This window comes from Pristis pectinata, chromosome 29 (assembly GCF_009764475.1).
Source record: "Pristis pectinata isolate sPriPec2 chromosome 29, sPriPec2.1.pri, whole genome shotgun sequence".
NCBI lineage: Eukaryota > Metazoa > Chordata > Chondrichthyes > Rhinopristiformes > Pristidae > Pristis > Pristis pectinata.
In genome coordinates, this window is record NC_067433.1 from 13,548,992 (window position 1) to 13,567,376 (window position 18,385).

Consider the following 18,385-nt stretch of genomic DNA (forward strand, 5'->3'; position numbering starts at 1 on the left):
ATTCAAGAGTGAAAAGCCAAACTCACTCGCAGAGGTTAGGAACCAGTTTTAACGAATATGTGTAGTTATACAGATAGTTAAGTTGTTGATTGTCATGTGTTACGGACTCAGCGAAAGTCAGTTTAAGATAGAGAGTGTGTGTGTATGGGGCGTGCTTACGTCAATAGAAGATAAAGGACGTAATGACGTTGTTGGAGCGAGAGAGCGCGAGAGAGCGCGAGAGAGCGCGAGAGAGCGCGAGAGAGCGCGAGAGAGCGCGAGAGAGCGCGAGAGAGCGCGAGAGAGCGCGAGAGAGCGCGAGAGAGCGCCCTGCTAGTGTTCTCTATCGATGGATGAGAAACAATAACTGTTTGCCACTGAAATCCATGTATGGAAGTTGGAAGTAATCCGGTGGAGTTCACTTTGTTGCTGACCTGTAGAAGGAAACAGGTATTTGTGTGTGGATGACCACGATTCGGATGCTTTTCGGGGTGAGGAAGTCACTACCGAGTAAACGCTGGAGTGTCATTTGGGTTCCATCATGGAACATTTGGATTTCGTATTTACTCTCCCTATGTTTCTCTACGTCTACGTCTTATCTTCAGACAACGGTGGTTGTTGAAGAAGCCCTTGCTCATGTTTCACCTATGGCTTGCGGAACTGAACTTTAAGAACCATTCCGGGACTGGGAGTTTTGGACTTTGTCACACACACACACGACGAGTTTAGTTCTGGGGTTAACGTTCGAGGTTTAACATTTTTGAATTCTAACATACTAACATTTTTACTTTTATTTTACGTATTATCATAAGTAGTAATTAATAAAATAGTTTTTAACACTGAATCATGCTCAGTGTGTTTCTTTTGTTGCTGGTTCGTGACACACGTTCCAGAGGGAGGATGTCAGCAGTTACATTTAAACACTTGAGGTTTGTTTGGCAGTAGCATTTGATGGGACCCATCCACTACTAGGTTGAAATATTTCTTGGTACCAGTAAAAAGCAAATGTTTTCCACTGCTCTTTCTCCCCCAAGAACATAAAGAGGTGAGAATAAGAACAGGGACTGACTCTCATTTAAATTCACTGGCTGTTGTCTTATGGAGAATAAATTGGTGGACAGCTGTGAGATCCTACAATTCCCATTAAACACAAGTATCAATAATCATGGTGGCAGCAGACAGAGCTTTCATTTACACTATTTGGCTTTCATTTATGCTGGAATGGATGGTGCAAACATTGAGCCTCAGAGGTTGCATGATGAGTTTGTTTACAAGTGTGCTAATGGTCTTGCCCGCTACTTCATACTGGAAAAGATGAGGTCTAAACTTAGCATCAATATTACACGTGACTTTGTGCAGAATGCCTCTAAGCATTCTGGAAGGCTTTCCAATATACCAAGCTTTTCCTTGTGCATATCCAAGCAGCATTCACCTTCTAGCACCCTCAATTGTCCTCATCTGTGTACAGTGTCAACCTCTAGAAACTGGGCTACTATCACCTTACCATCTCTATCCTGGCCAAATGCATTGGCAGTCTCTGGGCTGACTTTTTCTATGTACAAGTCATCTGAAAAACTCAGTCAAAAATGTTAAATCAAGCAATGGCCAGCTTTCAGTTTTTCCTCTTTTCCCCTTCTTTCACCACCACCTTGCCAGGTTGCCGTTCTTGATGATTAGAAAGGAAAAATACACAAGGAATATAGGAATATTTGCATGAAATGTAACCTGCAAGTCAAGAGTGTGGACTGATGGTAGGTGGATGAGATACAAGAATACTATCACCTTCATTCATCTCTGCCTAGTTGCTGAACACGGATCCATCGTGGCTGGCTCAATTATGGGGAAGCATGCTGTCCTCTGGTGGAAGGGCAGGGGATGTGCTGGTGAGCAGAGTAAGGAGATGCAGCTGTGCTCGTCTCCCACTGGTTTGCTGCTGCTGGTACGTGCAAACTCCGCAAGAGAAATAATTTTGTGACTACTCTGGGTCAGATTTCTGCTATGGTTGAATAGCTGGCAGTCAATATAAGCTGCAAAATGTGAGTGTGAATAGTAGTGAATGCACGAGGGGTGTGCTGGGTCACACAAATTTTGGATCTCTGTCCTCTGAAAGAATTTTTGAGGTCAGGGATGGGAGATGCTGTGCATTAAGCAGTGCTGTTGCTGGTGGCAAAAAACATTTGACGATGCACTTGCTGCCCTTGACCACCCCTATGCCAACACCGAACATTTTGCAATACTGTATTCAGGTCCTTGGGACCTGACAATTGGTGTTCATCTCTAAAGATATTTCCTCCTCCTGCTTTTCCATGTCTAACTGAGGCCTCTAATACAGTCCACAGAAGTTGTTAAGCCTGTGTAGTGGAACCAAACATCCTGCAGTCTCCTCCAACATGATTTCCACAGCTTGCTGCAGCCAAATTTCACCATCCCTTAAGGAGATCATTCTAAACAGTGCAAGTCAGTCTGAACTGGTGCATCAGATTATCAGGGGTTCCAACTGAAATACACATATGAAACTGGAACCCCTAATAATCTGACTAATGCTGGCCACCAGAATTCGATGCAGCAATCTGAACATATTAATTGTCTGTCACTTCTTTTCCAGCACCATCCAATCGGCTCCCACTTTTCATATGCACCTCCTCCAACCTTGTTCATTGCATTCAGTGCTCTCAATGTGGCCTTCTCTACATCTGTGAGACCAGGCGCTGACTAGGTGACTGCTTTGCTGAGCACCTGTGCTCTATCCACCGTGGCCTCCTGAACCCCCTTGTTGCAAGCCATTCTCACACCAGTCTGTCTGTCCTCAGCCTGCCAGGGTGGAGGAAACCAGAGGAACAACATCTCTCATTCTGCATGGGTAGTCTACAACCCATTGGCATGAATATTGAAGAATTCAATCTCAGGTAACCTGCTCCCCCTCTGTCCCTTTTCTCTCTCCTGATCTGCCCAGTTCTTTCTGCACCTGCCCCCGCCCACCCACGGCCCTCCTATCACTGTTTCTTTCTCCTCCTCCTCCCACTCCATCTGTCCATCACCCATACACTCCTCCGACTGGGTCCCCTCCTCCTAGTGTTCCCACCCTACCTCCCTTATTTGGACCCATACTCCAGCCTCCTTTCCCGTCAGATTATTGTTGCCTCCACCTATCACCTCCCAGCCTCAGTCACTTTTTCCACTCTTCCCTCCTCCATCTGCCCATTACCGCTCCTCACCTGGATCCACCAATTGCTCACCAGCTCCTGCTCCACCCCTTCTCCTCACCTCTTTATACTGGTTATCTCCCCTCTTTCAGTCCAGATGAAGGATCTCAGCCCCAAACATCAACTGTCCATTTTCCTCCACAGATTCTGCCTGACCTGCTGAGTTCCTCCAGCAGTTTGATTTTTGCCTTCCACTAAGTCGAATGATCTTTCTGATGGAATTTTTTTGGCTCTTTCGAGGTGAATTAGTGAGTGGATATTTTTCCCAAGTTGGTTGAGAAGGAAAAAGGATTACTCTCAAAATCAGAACTTTCATGGGTCTGAAATAAATATTTCCTGTATCAAAATTTAATGACTTTGTTATAGCCACATTTATTATCTTGCTACCTATTAAATTTGTTTGGCAATTATAATTCTCAGATTGAATTTCAGCATGATATTCTGCCATCTTCTGAATTCAAGGAAGGTACAAATGGAATGGAACTGATTGTTAATAAAATATCTGAAATGGTTCTCTAGTTATTACAAATGATCACACACCTGGGGGCTATCCAGCCAAGTGAAACCAGATTTTGTCATGGAAGCCATCAGTGTCCTGAAATTCAAACAAAGATATCAGGAGTGAGAAATAAAAGATGAAAAGAACGAGGAAGAGATCGAAGGGGAGATGAAGAAAAAAAAACTTACACCCAGAATGTGCTGCAATTCACTGCCTGAAATGGTGATGGAAGCAGAAAGGTCATCACGTTTAAGATGCACATAGAAGACCCTTGACCTCCATTAACAATAGATGGAGGGATTAGACTGGATAGTTCTTTCTCGACCAGCACATACCCAATAGGTTAAATGGCCTCCTCCCACGTTTGAAGTGTTCTTTGACTCTAAGACCAATCAGCAGATAGTGGAAAATATTAAAATATTGCAGATGCTGGAGATCTGAAATTAAAAACAGAAAATGTTGGAGATACTCAGCAGGCCAGGCAGCATCTGTGGAGAGAGAAACAGAGTTAACAATTAAGGTGAAGTTGGGAATCAAGCAGGTTTTGAGATGCAGAGAAAGTAGGAGTAGGAAGTTTGTGACAGGGTGGAAAGGAGGAAAAACTGAGGAAAAAAAAGTAATGATCCAATGTGAAAGCAGGAACTAATGGACAGTAAAGTGGAAAGGTCAGTCTGCAGGAGTTATAAATGGGTGAAGCATAATTATCTTAAATTATCAGAAAATGGAAAAACATTAACAGTTAACTAAATGTACAGTGCTAGAAATATCGATCAACTTATACCCATAATCACACAGAAGATTGGGTTCAATTTGGCCCCCGGAGGAATAATCCCATTAGTTCCATTCCTTATTTCCCTGTAGCACTGCTATTGTTTTGATTCTATTGCTACTTACCTACATTAAGAGGTAATTTACAGTAACCAATTAACCTAACAAAATATCCATGGGAGGAAGCACAGAGAGAGTATGCAAACTCCACACAGACAGCAAACCAGGTCTAGATCAAACATGGGTCGCAGGAGCTGTCATGTAGCTGTACTAACTGCTCCCACGCTAGGCCAACCTCAATTGTTAAACTCAACGTTTGGTTCAGAAGACTAATGAGCCTTGTTGGAAATAGAAATTCTCTTCCTCAAGCTTAGTAGAGAAACAAAGGACTGCAGATGCTGGAATCTAGATGTAAAGCAACAAGATGCTGGGGGAGCTCAGCAGGTCAGGAAGCATCCATGGAGAAACTCAGACAGTCAATGTTTCAGGTCAGGACCCTTCTTCAGGACTGAAGATAGGAAAGATCGCATTGCATCCCATTGCCAGTCACTTCAACTCCCCCTCCATCACTGATATGTCAGTCCTCAGCCTCCTCCACTGCCAGGAGAAGTCCAAATGCAAACTGGAGGAGCAACACCTCATTTTCCGTCTTGGGACCTTACAGCCTCATGGCATGAATATCGAATTCTCCCACTTCATGTAACCCAAACCCCCCACCTCGCCTCTTCTCTTCTTCCCTTTCCTAGCCTCTTTTTCTCTCCTTGTAATTTTTTCTTCTCTCCTTTTCCTCTCCTCCCCTCCAACCCACCCCCTGGTGGATATGCTCTCCCCTCCTCCCCCCCAATCTGCCTATCACTATCTCTTACCTGCATCTACCTATCACCACCCTGTGCCCACCCCACCTATCACTGCTCTGCTTTTCCCTCCTATATATTGGGCTTCCCCTTTTCATATCTTCAGTCCTGAAGAAGGGTCCTGACCTGAAATGTTGACCGTCTGCTTTTCTCCACAGATGCTGCCTGACCTGCTGAGTTCCTCCAGTATCTTTTTTTTCCGCCCATCCTCAAGCTTATTTTAAGCTTGTTGAAACAGTGTCGGAGCCCAAGAGCAAAATGATCAAAGTATGAATGGAATAGTGAATTTAAGCGACAGGAGGTTAAGGATCAAACTGTGGACCAAATGAAATATTGCACAAAATGGTCACAAATCAAAATTTAGTTTCCTATTAGTCCACATTTGGCCAGCAGGGACATGATTGGCCAAATGGCTTCCTTCTATACAAGAAAATGTCTATGCTTCTGCGAAATCTGTGCAGTCCTCATGGAGTTGTAAGTCAGTGAGGCAGATCCCAAGGAGCTGATAAAGAAACTGTATACATGCAATTGCATTCTTTCATTCTGAGTGTAATATTTTCAAGAAGAAATAGTCTAAAACAAAATACTGCAGATGCTGAAAATCTGAAATAAAAAAATGCTGGAAACAGCAGGTCAATCAGCATTTGTGGAAATAGAAACAGAATTAATGTTTCAGGTCTGAGACTCTTTGTTAGAGGAGCAATATTCAGCTGCATTTGATTTCATTCACTCTTGTTTTCATCCCAGTATTCCACTGGATTTCCTCATTCAAAGAGGTGATTGTCTTTACCCACTGAGAATTTTTCAGTGATTGTACCAAGTTGCATATCAGTCCTATAGAGGACAGGTCCCATTAATCATTTCATTCCTTTCCTCAAGGAACAGCTCAGCCCACAAATAAGCTCATTAAAATAAGGAAGATCAAACTGCTGAACAATTTATATTTTTTATCCATTGCAAATGTATCCCCTTCAGTAGTTCTACCATCTTCACTGATGATGTTGGCATTTATAGCTGACGATCTTCTTTTAAAAAAAAGCTATTTCTGGCAAGTGTTTTTGTACTTTCACAGTTGCTGGCCTTCTGTTCAATGTTAAAAGTGTTATCACTTACACCTTGAGAATAAGAGCTTCATCACAGCACAAAGCACTGATGAATTGCTGTACTCTGCCCATCTTATCTCATTCATGTTCCATGAACTGGCTGTATCTTTACCACTTCACCACAGTATCCAGTTTATAAAAATTGGCCCCAGGCTTTCTGCTTTCACAACTGCACCCTGACTTTTACTCTTAAGGCTTTGTTACAGCAAGTACATAAAGTGCTTCCACTTGTGCAATACAATAAAACTAGACTCCATCAATATCAAATTAATCTAACGGGGAGTTCAATAAACTCTTCTTGGTCGAGAGCCTGGGTTGATGGGATGGGGAAAGAGAATAGAGGCATTAAGAGAAGCTGGATTAACAAATGAGGGAGAAGGGCTGGTCATGCTTTGTTCACAAGGATGGGAGCAGCAAGATGAACAGAACAGAGGATGGAAGGGATAAAGAGACAGGTTTTCAGTCAAGAGTATTTCAAAATGGCTACATACAACAGAATTGTGATATGCCAAAGAAAACTATTGGAGTGTGGTTTCTCGTTAATATATCTCTTGAAATACATCCTTCAATCTCAGGGGACCAGTTTTTGCTGCATTGATTTCTTCAGCATTGTGTCAATCGGGCAGGCACAGTAGTGCAGCGGTTTGCGTAATGCACCAGCGACCTGGGTCCAATTCTGGCCACTATCTGTAAGGAGTTTGTACGTTCCTCCCAGTGTCTGTGTGGGTTTCCTCCGGGTGCTCCGGTTTCCTCCCACATTCCGAAGACGTACAGATTAGGAAGTTTTGGGCATGCTATGTTGTCGCCGCACTTCTGGCGCCACTTGCGGGCTGCCTCCAGAACACTCTACGCAAAAGATGCAATTCACTGTGTTTCGATATACATGTGTCTAATAAAGATATCATATTGCTTACATATCCGTGTCCAGATATGCTACAATCCACTGGTCACAAATCATTCTCATTAAAGGATGCTAACCTCTTCCAGAAATATGCTGCAGGTGGATATTCAGTCTCAACAACTTGACTCTGTTCTTAAAATACTACTTCAGCAGTGTAATTTTGCTGTTGAATTCTCTTAAAAGTCTGGAGCTCCAGTTAATTGAAAGAAACCAAGTCAGATTCTCAATGTGCTTGAAAGATAACAGAATGAAAGAGGTTGTATGGAGATATGTGGGCTATGTCAGGTGGCAATTAGTACATATTTTTATTATTGTTGAATGCTTTGGAGAGAGATGAAGTCCATCAATGACCTCTGGAATACTCTTAAAATGGATCTTTGCAACTAAGTTCCTGGTCATCTGCAGCAGGATCATCTTTGGTGTCAAGGAATCAAAACTTTTTAAGGCACCTGTGAAGCACCTTTACTACCCCAGTCTAGAACAAAGGGGCATAGTCTCAGAATAAGAGGTAGGTCATTGAGAACCAAGATGAGGAAATTTCTTCATTCATATGCTGGTGAATCTTTGGACTTTTTTTAACTTCAGGATATTGTGGAGGGTCATTCACTGGTTGCATTCAAAACAAAGATTTGTGTATTGCTGGATACAGCATTAAAGGAAACAAAGGTGTTGGAGATACAGCAGGAAAATAATGTTCTGGTAAATCTCATTGAATGACACAGCAGGCTTGAGGGGCTGAATGGCCTATTCCTGCTTCTATATCTGATGTTCAGTTTCGTGGTGTTAAACCTGCTGAATAGGTATACGGATTTGTTGTAAACTTCTCCATTTCCTCCTTTACTGCCCTTTCAAGTAGTGGCAGAATCAACCTCTTATTCATCTTAATATCATGGGCAAACTATGTTTATTGAGTCACAGTTACACAGCATGGAAACAAGCCCTTTGGCCTAATTCATCTTTGCCAACCAAAGCACTTACCTGAGCTAGTCCCATTTGCCTGCATTTAGTCTATATCCCACTAAACCTACCCCAGGGAAAAATATTGTAATCATCTATGCTCATGATTTTAAATAGCTCGAAGGTCACCCCTCAGCCTCCTTTACGCCAGGGAAAATAACCTAAGCCCTCCAGTCCCAGTAAAATCCTTGCAAATCTTTTCTGCACCTTTTCCAACTTAGTCACATCCTTCCGATAGCTAGGTGACCAGAACTGCACACGATACTCCAGGTGTGGTTTCACCAACATATCATACAGCTATAATATGACATCCCAACTCTTGTATTCAATGCCTCAACCAATGAAGGCAAGCATGCCATATGCCCTTTTTCACCACCATGTCTAAGTGTGTCGCCACTTTTGGCGAACTATGTATTTGTATCCCTAGGTCTCTGTTCTGTAACTCTCCCCAGGGCCCTGCCATTTCACTGTGTCTGTGCTGCCCTGGTTTAACTTCACATTTTTCAGAGTTAAGTTCCATCTGCCATTCCTTTGCTCACTTTCCCAGTTGATAGAGATCCTGTTGTAATCTACAATGACCTTCTTCCAATGTCTGCTATACTACCAATTCTGGTGTCATCTGCGAACTTACTAATCAACATGCTGTGAAACAGTTGGAACAAAACCAGAAAATGGTGGAAACACACAGCATCGGTGGGGACAGAAGCAGAATCAACTTTCCAGATAAAACACTCTTTGTCAAAACTGAGAAAGTGAGAAGGCAAGCATGTTTTCAACTGTAGGGAAGGGTAAGAGATATGAGGGAACAGAGGTAATATCAGTGATAGGCCGCAACCAAATTTGTAAAGGTAACAATTACTTTAAAAAAAACAATAGTTAGAGACTATTGCTTTTTAAAGTAATTGTTACCTTTAAAAAGGGAAAGAATATGACTAGACCTGAAATTGTTAATTCAATATAAAACAATTGGTTTATTATCGTCACACGTACTGAGATACAGTGAAAGCTGTTTTATATGCCATTGAGACAAATCGTTCCAAACACAAGTATATCAAGGTAGTAGAAAGGAAAAAATAACTTAATGGTGGCCCAGCAGCACTGCAGATAGTGCAGCTGCTCACTTCTGACCTCTGGTGCTCCCTTTTATCACATGGGTTTTCCTCTGCTGGTTCTTGGGTTAATTGGCAACTGTCAATTGCACCTAATGTAGATGGGTGATAGAAGAATCAATGGAGTGTTCATGTGCATGCATGAGAGAGAATAGGTTACAGTGGGGGGGGGGGGGGGGGGGGAGGAGGAAGAATCAGGATTGATGCAATAGTTCTGAGAGCAAGCATAGACTTGATGTGCCAAAAGGTCTCATTCTCTGTTGCAAGTAAAAATGAGAAATATGAGAAGTCCAGAGCACTTCAACCTACCCAGAAAAAGGATGCCATGATGCTCATCAAGCTAATGTTGAGCTTCTGGTAGCAACCTAGGAGGCAGAAGGCAGGAAGGTCAAAGTAGAAGCAGGATAGAGAATTCCAGTGACAGCTTGAAAATTCAGCTTGAAGTATAAGGTCACTGGAATAAATGGCGATGTTGTGAAATGCAGTTATCCACTCTGAATTGGGTTTCTCCAATGCAGAGAAGACTACATTGTGTACAATGAATGGAATACACTTAGTTAGAAGTGCAAATCAATTCCTAATTCACTTGGGTTTGGGTTCCTGGATGGCAGGAAGAGAAGAGGTAGCAATACAGATGTTTCATCTCCCACACTTGTATGGGAAAGTACCATGCAAAGAATAGTGGTTGATGGAGATGGAAGGGAAGGACAGGAATTCCTGGAGGAAACAGTCCCTTCAGAATAACAACATGATAGGGAAGGGGAGAGGAAGATGCATCTGCTGAAATTGCAAGTTGCAGAGATTTGAGTTTATAACCCATCTGTTAAATATCAAGACTCAAAGTATTGAAGATGAAGGCAAAGGGAACCCTATCAAAGTCAAATTCGAGTTTGTTGTCATATGCCCAAGTACATGTATGCACAGGTGCAATGAAAAACTTACTTACAGCAGCATCACGGGCACATAGCATCAGATAAGCAGCATTCACAAGAAAAACATATTATACACTTTTTTTATACAAGAAAAAGCACAATTAGAGCAAAACAAGAACAAAGTCCATATCGACGTTTGACTGGGATGAGACTGAAGGCGAGAGCAGAAATGCAGGAAGTAGAGGAGACACAATTGAGAGCCCTGCCAGCTGCAGTGTGGAGAAAAGGGACGATATCTCAAACACTCAGGGGTCTGGTCCCCCGAAATGCGATGCAAACCCCTTCACAGCAGCCTGCAGTAACACAGCTCCACCACCCGGCGCCGCTCTTGTCCCTTTGCAGCAAATGCATCGGAATAGGCTACTCGGCCCATTTGATCCATACTATAATTTACACTCCAAACTTCAGACCCTCGAATCTTACTCACCGCATCAAAAAGTCACTCATAAACCAATTTTATAAAACAGAAAAAGCCCATTGGGTGAAAAGAAAGCTCCAAACCTTCCCTGAAGAGAAGACGCGGCGCTCAGCCAACGACCGACAATGCCCACTGGGAAATGTAGTGCCCGGGGCTCTCCTTAAAAGGCGAGGGTGCCGCACGGCCCCCTGGGAACTGTAGTCCCACCAATGACGGAGGACGTTCGTTTCCATCACAGCGCGCAGAACGGAAACTACATTACCCAAGATGCATCGGTGCAGGAGCTTCACGCTATTTAGTGAGGCAATCAACTTATAAAATGTTATCAATCGCCTCAAAACACGAAAAGGGACGAGGTTGCTGAGCGGTTTTGAGATTTAAATAGTATTACGCCGATTAAATTGACGTTGGCGGCGGGTTACCTCCGGTACGCTGCGTATCCGGGTCGCGGCGCGCTGATGCCCTGCTCTTTGGGTCCTGTCAGCGCTGCTGTTATTTATTTAATGTCGGGATTAACAGCGCGCAGCCTGGCCTGGTCCGTCCCTCAGCCCCGGAGCGACGTCGCCTCTCTCCCCGCCCCGGCTGGGCCCGGTTAGGCGGCGATCGGGGACGCTTTTTAAAAAAATTTATTCATCGGTTGATATCGTTGTGTGTGGCGGGAGGGGGGAGGGAGGGGGTCTCGGGCATGAAGAAATTCTTCGACGCGCGGCGGGAGGCGGCGGGCTCGGGCTCGGGCGGCGGCGGCAGCGGCGGCGGCTCCGGCTCCTGCCCCGGCAGCGGCTTCATCGGCCGCGTCTTCAGCGTGGGCCGCCAGCAGGTCACGGTGGAGGAGGTGGTGGCTGAAGGTGAGGCGCCGGCCGGGGTTGGGGGGAGGACGGAGACCCCATCGTGATCACTGAGACCACCCCCCCGCATCCCCGGGCTGGAGCCCGGCAGGTGGTTCACTGACGCTGGTGGGTCGTTGCTGCACCGGCACTGATGGTTCATGTCCTCTCCTCACCCCCAACATCACTGACAGCCCCTCTTCTCTCCTCCTCACCCCCGACATCACTGACAGCCCAGCCCATCCCCCCTCCTCCTTCTTGCCCTCAACATCACTGACAGCCCATCCCCCCTCCTCCTCACCCCCAACATTACTGACAGCCCATTCCCCCTCCTCCTCACCCCCAACATCACTGACAGCCCATCCCCCCCTCCTTCTCACCCCCAACATCACTGACAGCCCTTCCCCTCTCCTCCTCACCCCCAACATCACTGACAGCCCTTCCCCCCTCCTCACCCCCAACATCACTGACAGCCCATCCCCCCTCCTCACCCCCAACATCACTGACAGCCCTTCCCCTCTCCTCCTCACCCCCAACATCACTGACAGCCCTTCCCCTCTCCTCACCCCCAACATCACTGACAGCCTTTCCCCTCTCCTCCTCACCCCCAACATCACTGACAGCCTTTCCCCTCTCCTCCTCACCCCCAACATCACTGACAGCCCTTCCCCTCTCCTCCTCACCCCCAACATCACTGACAGCCCTTCCCCTCTCCTCCTCACCCCCAACATCACTGACAGCCCTTCCCCTCTCCTCCTCACCCCCAACATCACTGACAGCCCTTCCCCTCTCCTCCTCACCCCCAACATCACTGACAGCCCTTCCCCTCTCCTCCTCACCCCCAACATCACTGACAGCCCATCCCCCCTCCTCCTTCTTGCCCTCTACATCACTGACAGCCCATCCCCACCCCCCCCCCTTTCCTGCAGCATCACTGACTGATCATCATAAATGGACCATCCATCCTCACGCCGCCCAACGTCATTGGTCGGACATGTGCTGTTCTTTCTCCAATCAATGCTGCTAGGTGCCCGACCACCTGTGGCACCCATCAGCTGCCCACCCCTGTAGAGGCTTTGGCCATCTCCAACCTTCCCCTTTTCCATTGACCTTGTTAGCCATCTGCTTCACCCCCATCTTGCCATGAGCATCCCTCCCCCCCCCGACTCCAGTTTGTTGTCAGCCCCCTACGACCTACTTCCCAAACAGTACTGTTGTATGGCCCATATAATCCGTGCACCCTCCCCCCACATTCCCCAGAACAGTTTAGCCAGACATCCCATCTCTCTTAACATCACCAGTTGAACTGCCCATCCCTCCCAACCCCACTCACCAACATCATTTCTCCAGCCTTCCAAAAATCATCGGCCAATTTCTCCATCTCAGATGCCCTCCTCAGATATTCTGGCCAAGCCAACCATCTTTTCCCCCTCCCCCCACCCCAACCCCCCCATGACCCCAATACAAGTGCATGGATAGAGACTAATGAACTCTACAATGCCACTGATGCCCCTCAGCACTGCACAGCATGTTACAATGGCCCCCAGCAATACTCCAGTACCATATTTATAGAAGCATAAATTAAACTAATTGGTAATGATGTCAACATCTCGGTAGAGTACAGTCATACTGTGGCTGATTACCCTAACCTTGGACTCGTGGTCTAGAGTACCAGCTTAAACATCCCAGATCCTGTGATGTGATGTAAGATGCTGAATCTGGATCTGAATCTGTAGCTCCACATCCTGTTATGAATTAACTCGTAACTGCCATTAGTTATGACCAAGCAAGTCACTCATTTGGTGGCACATAGGGACAGACATAAAATGCTGCCCTTGCTGTGGTGACACCCGAATCTTGTGAATGGGTTTTAAAAAAAAACCTAACTCTGGCAATCCCAGCAACATAGCTGATGAAGCCAGCAACTCACCTGCCTCTGTCTTGTTACTACAGATCCTCAAATATTACTGATCCAGCTGTCCTTGGCTTATTACTGAGTGTCAGCATACCAAGTAATACTGATAAAATCAGATCTCTGACTAATACTTTGGATCTGCAGCAGTCATTAACATTTATGATGTACCTGCAGTAATCACAAGTGTTACTGAGATTGTTGGGATTATTTCTGGTATCCAGTCATAACTACTGTAATGTTATTTAAATCTGTCGGATGTACATTTTTTGCTGATTGTCTTCCAGCAACTCCATTAATACTCTGGATCATTGGAATAGTCAGAGTAATAATTCTGAAAGATTCAGAAAAACATGGTACTTTTCCTGAGATTTGCATTCAGTATATTCTGATAGATTAGCAGCATTGTCTGTACTATTGATAGATCTTTGTCAATTATATTGCAAATGTATAATGTTACTGATAGACATGCGGCAAACTTGAGGGTAATCTTATTGGCAGACTTACAGCAAGTCTAGTCATACAACTGATAAATCTGCAGGACATTCTGCAATGCTAATTAAATTTCAGCATCCTTTGCTATATTACTGACAGAAAAATTGCAATTATTGTAATATATTGATATTGAATATAGTTACTTATGAAAGATTTTGTATTGTTGATATCTGTTTTTAAAGAAATGTGGCATTTGTTATAGGACCAATTGAAGCTGCATCAATTAATGCTGGCAGACCTGCAGCCAGTATACGATTGCAGACAAATCTATGTTGCATTTGTCCTGTAAAGACTGGAAGAAATAGGATCAGGATTGTGGCTGATCCTTTACCTCATTTTCCTGTCTTATCTCCATATCCCTTAATTCCTCCAAGATAGGGAAATCTACTGACCACTGTTTGAATTCAGTCAATGACTGAACCTCTACAGCCTTCATGGAAAGAGAATTCTAAAGAGTCATCGCCCTTTGAGTGAAGAAATTTCTCCTTATTTTAGTTCTGAATGGCCCATCTCTTATTTTGTGACAATGCCCCCTAGTTCTAGATTCTTAACCAAGGAAACATCATTCCCGCAGTTATCTTGTCAATCTTGTCTGTTTCAATAAAGCCACGTTTCATTCTTTCAAACTCCAGGGAATAGAGGGCTAGATTACTCAATGTTTCCTCGTATGTAAGAACTGTCATATCAGAAATCAGCCTGCTGAATCTTAAGTGCACTCTAGAGCAGGTATATCCGTTTTTATGTAAGACCAAAGTTGTAGCTGTAGCTGCAATTAGCGTATTGCAACGCAATTAAAAAAAAATCTTCAAGGGGAATTACTTTGTGAAAAATCCACTATTTACATTTTTAAATCCATCTAATTTTAATGGGTTGATGTCAAGATCCTCAGTGGTGAGCATAGATTGTGTTTGTTGGTGGATTAATTCAGGGGCTTAACAGTTAAGTTATTATATTTGTTTTCATACCCCATAAAAGCTTCTGGTAGAAAATAGTAAAGAGAAGGAACCCCTGTTGATTCATCCCAAAGTGGTCTTGATTTTCATTCATAATCCTGAAGATGGTAGGAGCCAAGCATTACTAATAGACCCTGGAAAAGGAAAGCTTGCATTTGTGTAGCAACAATCCTTCAAAACATATTGAAATGCTTAAGTAGTTCAGCAATTGAGTTGCCTTCAACCTTCTCATCTTCTTAGGATGAGGATGAGCTTGAGGATGTCTCGATTCTGTTCCATTTCTGAAGAGCAGAAGATGACCTTGTGTGAATTCCTTAAATGTGGGGCTATTATACATCAGCTATCACATTGACCAACTCGTACCTATTCCACTGGCAGGTCCAAGATGACTGGAGGCCACGCTCTGCTGCACAGACTTGGCATAGACATGTTCTGATCACACACAGTCACAGGAGCTTTCCCACACCCTTTTCCTTGGTTGCCCTCCCTTACATCCCCCACTCTTTCCCCTTTGTTCCCCTTAATTGCTGCACTGAGACCCCCCCCCAACCTTTTTTAACTAGCTTCTCTCAGCTCCTGCCCCCTTCACTCATCTCCTTCCTTCCTGGCTTTTCCCTCTCAATTCTCCTGGTTTTCTCCCACTCTCCAGCTACCATCTGCTCACTTCTACAGATTGAGATCACCCACCGCTCGCTGGTACTCACTCTCTTCAGAGCCTCTGCCTGATGGCTCATCCCAGAGCCCTCACGGCCCTGCCAGAAAACCTTGGAGAATCTTCAGGTGTTTACCCAGGGCCGCCTAATGTTGGCAGATCGCAGTCTCTCTGCGCATGGCAGGTGGACTAATGGGTCCTGACGCACAATTTCCCAGGAGTGGGAGGATCTGTGCCACCATCATCACCCCTATACAATTACGACAGTGTTTTTCTACTCTGCAACCTCTGCAAGTTGTGCTCTTCTTTAATTCATGTGGCCTCCGTCCCTCGCTCCTCTTCAACTCCGAAATGTACTATAAACAACAGTGTGGCAACCACTGGATCCCATGTTTCACTAATATTGAACTGCTCTGCTCTTTGAAATAGTCCCTCGGATATTTTACATCTCCCTGAGAGAGCAAACGAAGTTGTAAGTTAACATCTCATCTTAAAACATTATCAGTAATTGTCATGACAGCCCAGATTTAACGTTTGTCCTAGAAGGATCTTTAACCTTCTGACCCAGAGGCTGGAGTGTGATCCACTGTGCCAAGACTGACACTTTCCCTGAACCATACAAGAAAGGTTAATTGTGCAGTGTTTCTGTGTGTAGAAGGAGCTTTTTGCCTTCCTTAAACAATTTAATTTAAAAAGATGTTTTGTAGCTGTTGTAAATGGTCTCTCTGTAAAATGATATGTTGGATTCCTGAACAAACTTGTAATGTGATTGTTGTGTGACCAGGTACTTGATTAGCTGCAGCTAATGCTTTTGTGTTAAGACCAGAAGCAAAAAGTGAGGCTCTGATTCCAATGGGCTTCTCTATAGTTGTGAATATTGGTATTAATGTTCTTGGGAGTGAGTTGCCCATTGGTACAATCGGGATTGTGTTTTGAGATGGTGAATAGAGCCAGAGCAACATTTCCTCAGAGCATATCTTTCTTTTCCAAAAAGTGCTGTTCATTTTTCTAATTTGAATCAAGCGAGGTATACTGTAATTCATAGAAATTGTAAGGTGCAATTAATGATAGTTTGACAGTGATTGTGGAATGTGTTTCTCAGAACCATTTTGAATGTAGAAGTGATTGCAAGTATTCAACATGAAAAGCTGTGCAATTATGTTTATAGTTTCACTAAATGGAATGGGATTTTTATTTCACACAGTTATCTTTTGGATAACAGAATCAGGTCTCTACCTGATGGTTTCCTTTGGTTTTCTGACATCAAGTTTACAGCTCGCGGCAGACCAGTCAGATTAACAGTCACCTCCAGTAACCCTGGTTGGTGAATTGGGCCCTAGTTGTCTGTTTACTTAACAGGTTAGGATGCATTCAAATGGATTTGATTTCTGGCCAATCTGTCAAGTTTGTTCTGATATTCAAACCTTTATCAAATCGTGAGGTTGTTTAGTTCTTTTAATCTAAAAGCACTTAGCTGTTAAGGTTTGTGACAAAATGGAGTGGGATTAGATTATATGTTATCAAAATGTTGCACTCTTGCATAGGATAAAGCTCTGATGGAACATTTGAAAAGTCAGAAGAGACATTATGAAGAGATTATGAATAGGATACTCTCAGCATGATATTGTATACTTTTCTTTCATGTTACAATGGGGCATAACACACCTATTAAACCAACTTGTGAAAAGCAAGACTATGAGAAAGCTGTGAATGCTCAGAGTCAGAGATCTAAACGTTTCCTTGGGTCAACTGGAAACCAATGTTCGAGTATTCAGAGAAAATGACTAAAAATTCTTCAGAGGAGTATTTGCTCTGCATGACTCAGTATCAGTCTTACCAGGAGACAGCCCATTGTCTTAGAAAACATAGCAAGAGCGAAAGGTAAAGAATCCCAGCGTTGAAGATGGGTGCAAGATTTCCGTGACGGCTTTACTAAGGAGCTGTACTCCCATCTCTAGACTACAGACTGAGTTTAGGTCTTGAGCGCTTAATCTTGACTGATACTTAAATCCTTTGCTGAGGGAGTGCAGCACTGTAAGAATGTGTGTACTTTCAGATACTAAACCAGGACTATACTTAATTCTTCAGGTTGTACTATTTGAAGAAAGGCAGGAAATACGAAGTCCTGAGAAATGTTCACCTGTCAAACACAACCAAAAACAGTTTTAGTATTAATTCATCTCATTGCTGTCTATAAATTGACTTTATTTCAGTCAGTGTCAATATGATGGGCTTAATGAACTCCTATGCTGTAAATTTCAGTGAGGCACATTGGGATTCTAGGAGCTTTGAACAACACCAGATAAATTTACAGGTGAAACATAAGTGGATCTGACAGCATCTGAAAGGAAACATGGTTCATTAATTTGGTTGCCTGTGAACCTGGTTGGAGAATTGCTGCAGGTGACTTCCATGGCTGTGAAGGAATGGCAAATCAAATGTGAGAAAATTTGTCATACCAGACTTTGTTGCATCCAGGCAAGAACCGTAACAGTAGTTCACTTCTGTTTTTTTATTCCATGGAATTCCAGCTTTGTAGGATGACTATTCCGTAATTTACCCCCTTCTTCGTCACGTTAAAAAAAACACTGAACGGCAACCCTACTCTACCTAATTGGAGCCACTGCTTTACATCGACCAAATCCCAAGTTTCACTTTTATTATTCAGCTAAGTATGTCAATATAGAGGGTGCAACATTTTCTCCTTCCTTTTGGGGGAAAAAACGGCTTAAAATATGAATAGGACTTGTCAGCATTCTGGCCCTTGCTACTCTCACCTAGATGGAACAAAGCCTGGTATGACAAAATTCTCAATTGTGATTAGCT

General features: G+C 43.9%; 1 protein-coding gene across 6 annotated transcripts in view; it reads left to right on the plus strand.

Moving 5' to 3' along the window:
* Positions 1 to 11,214: 11,214 nt before the first annotated feature.
* aak1b (AP2 associated kinase 1b) overlaps positions 11,215 to 18,385 on the plus strand; it is a 93,642-nt gene continuing 86,471 nt past the window's right edge. For all 6 annotated transcript variants that reach the window (XM_052040810.1, XM_052040811.1, XM_052040812.1 and 3 more), the window contains exon 1: positions 11,215 to 11,568. In XM_052040810.1, the coding sequence (XP_051896770.1) occupies positions 11,409 to 11,568 (160 nt within the window). In that variant the 5' untranslated portion in view covers positions 11,215 to 11,408. The remainder of the gene's footprint in view (positions 11,569 to 18,385) is intronic.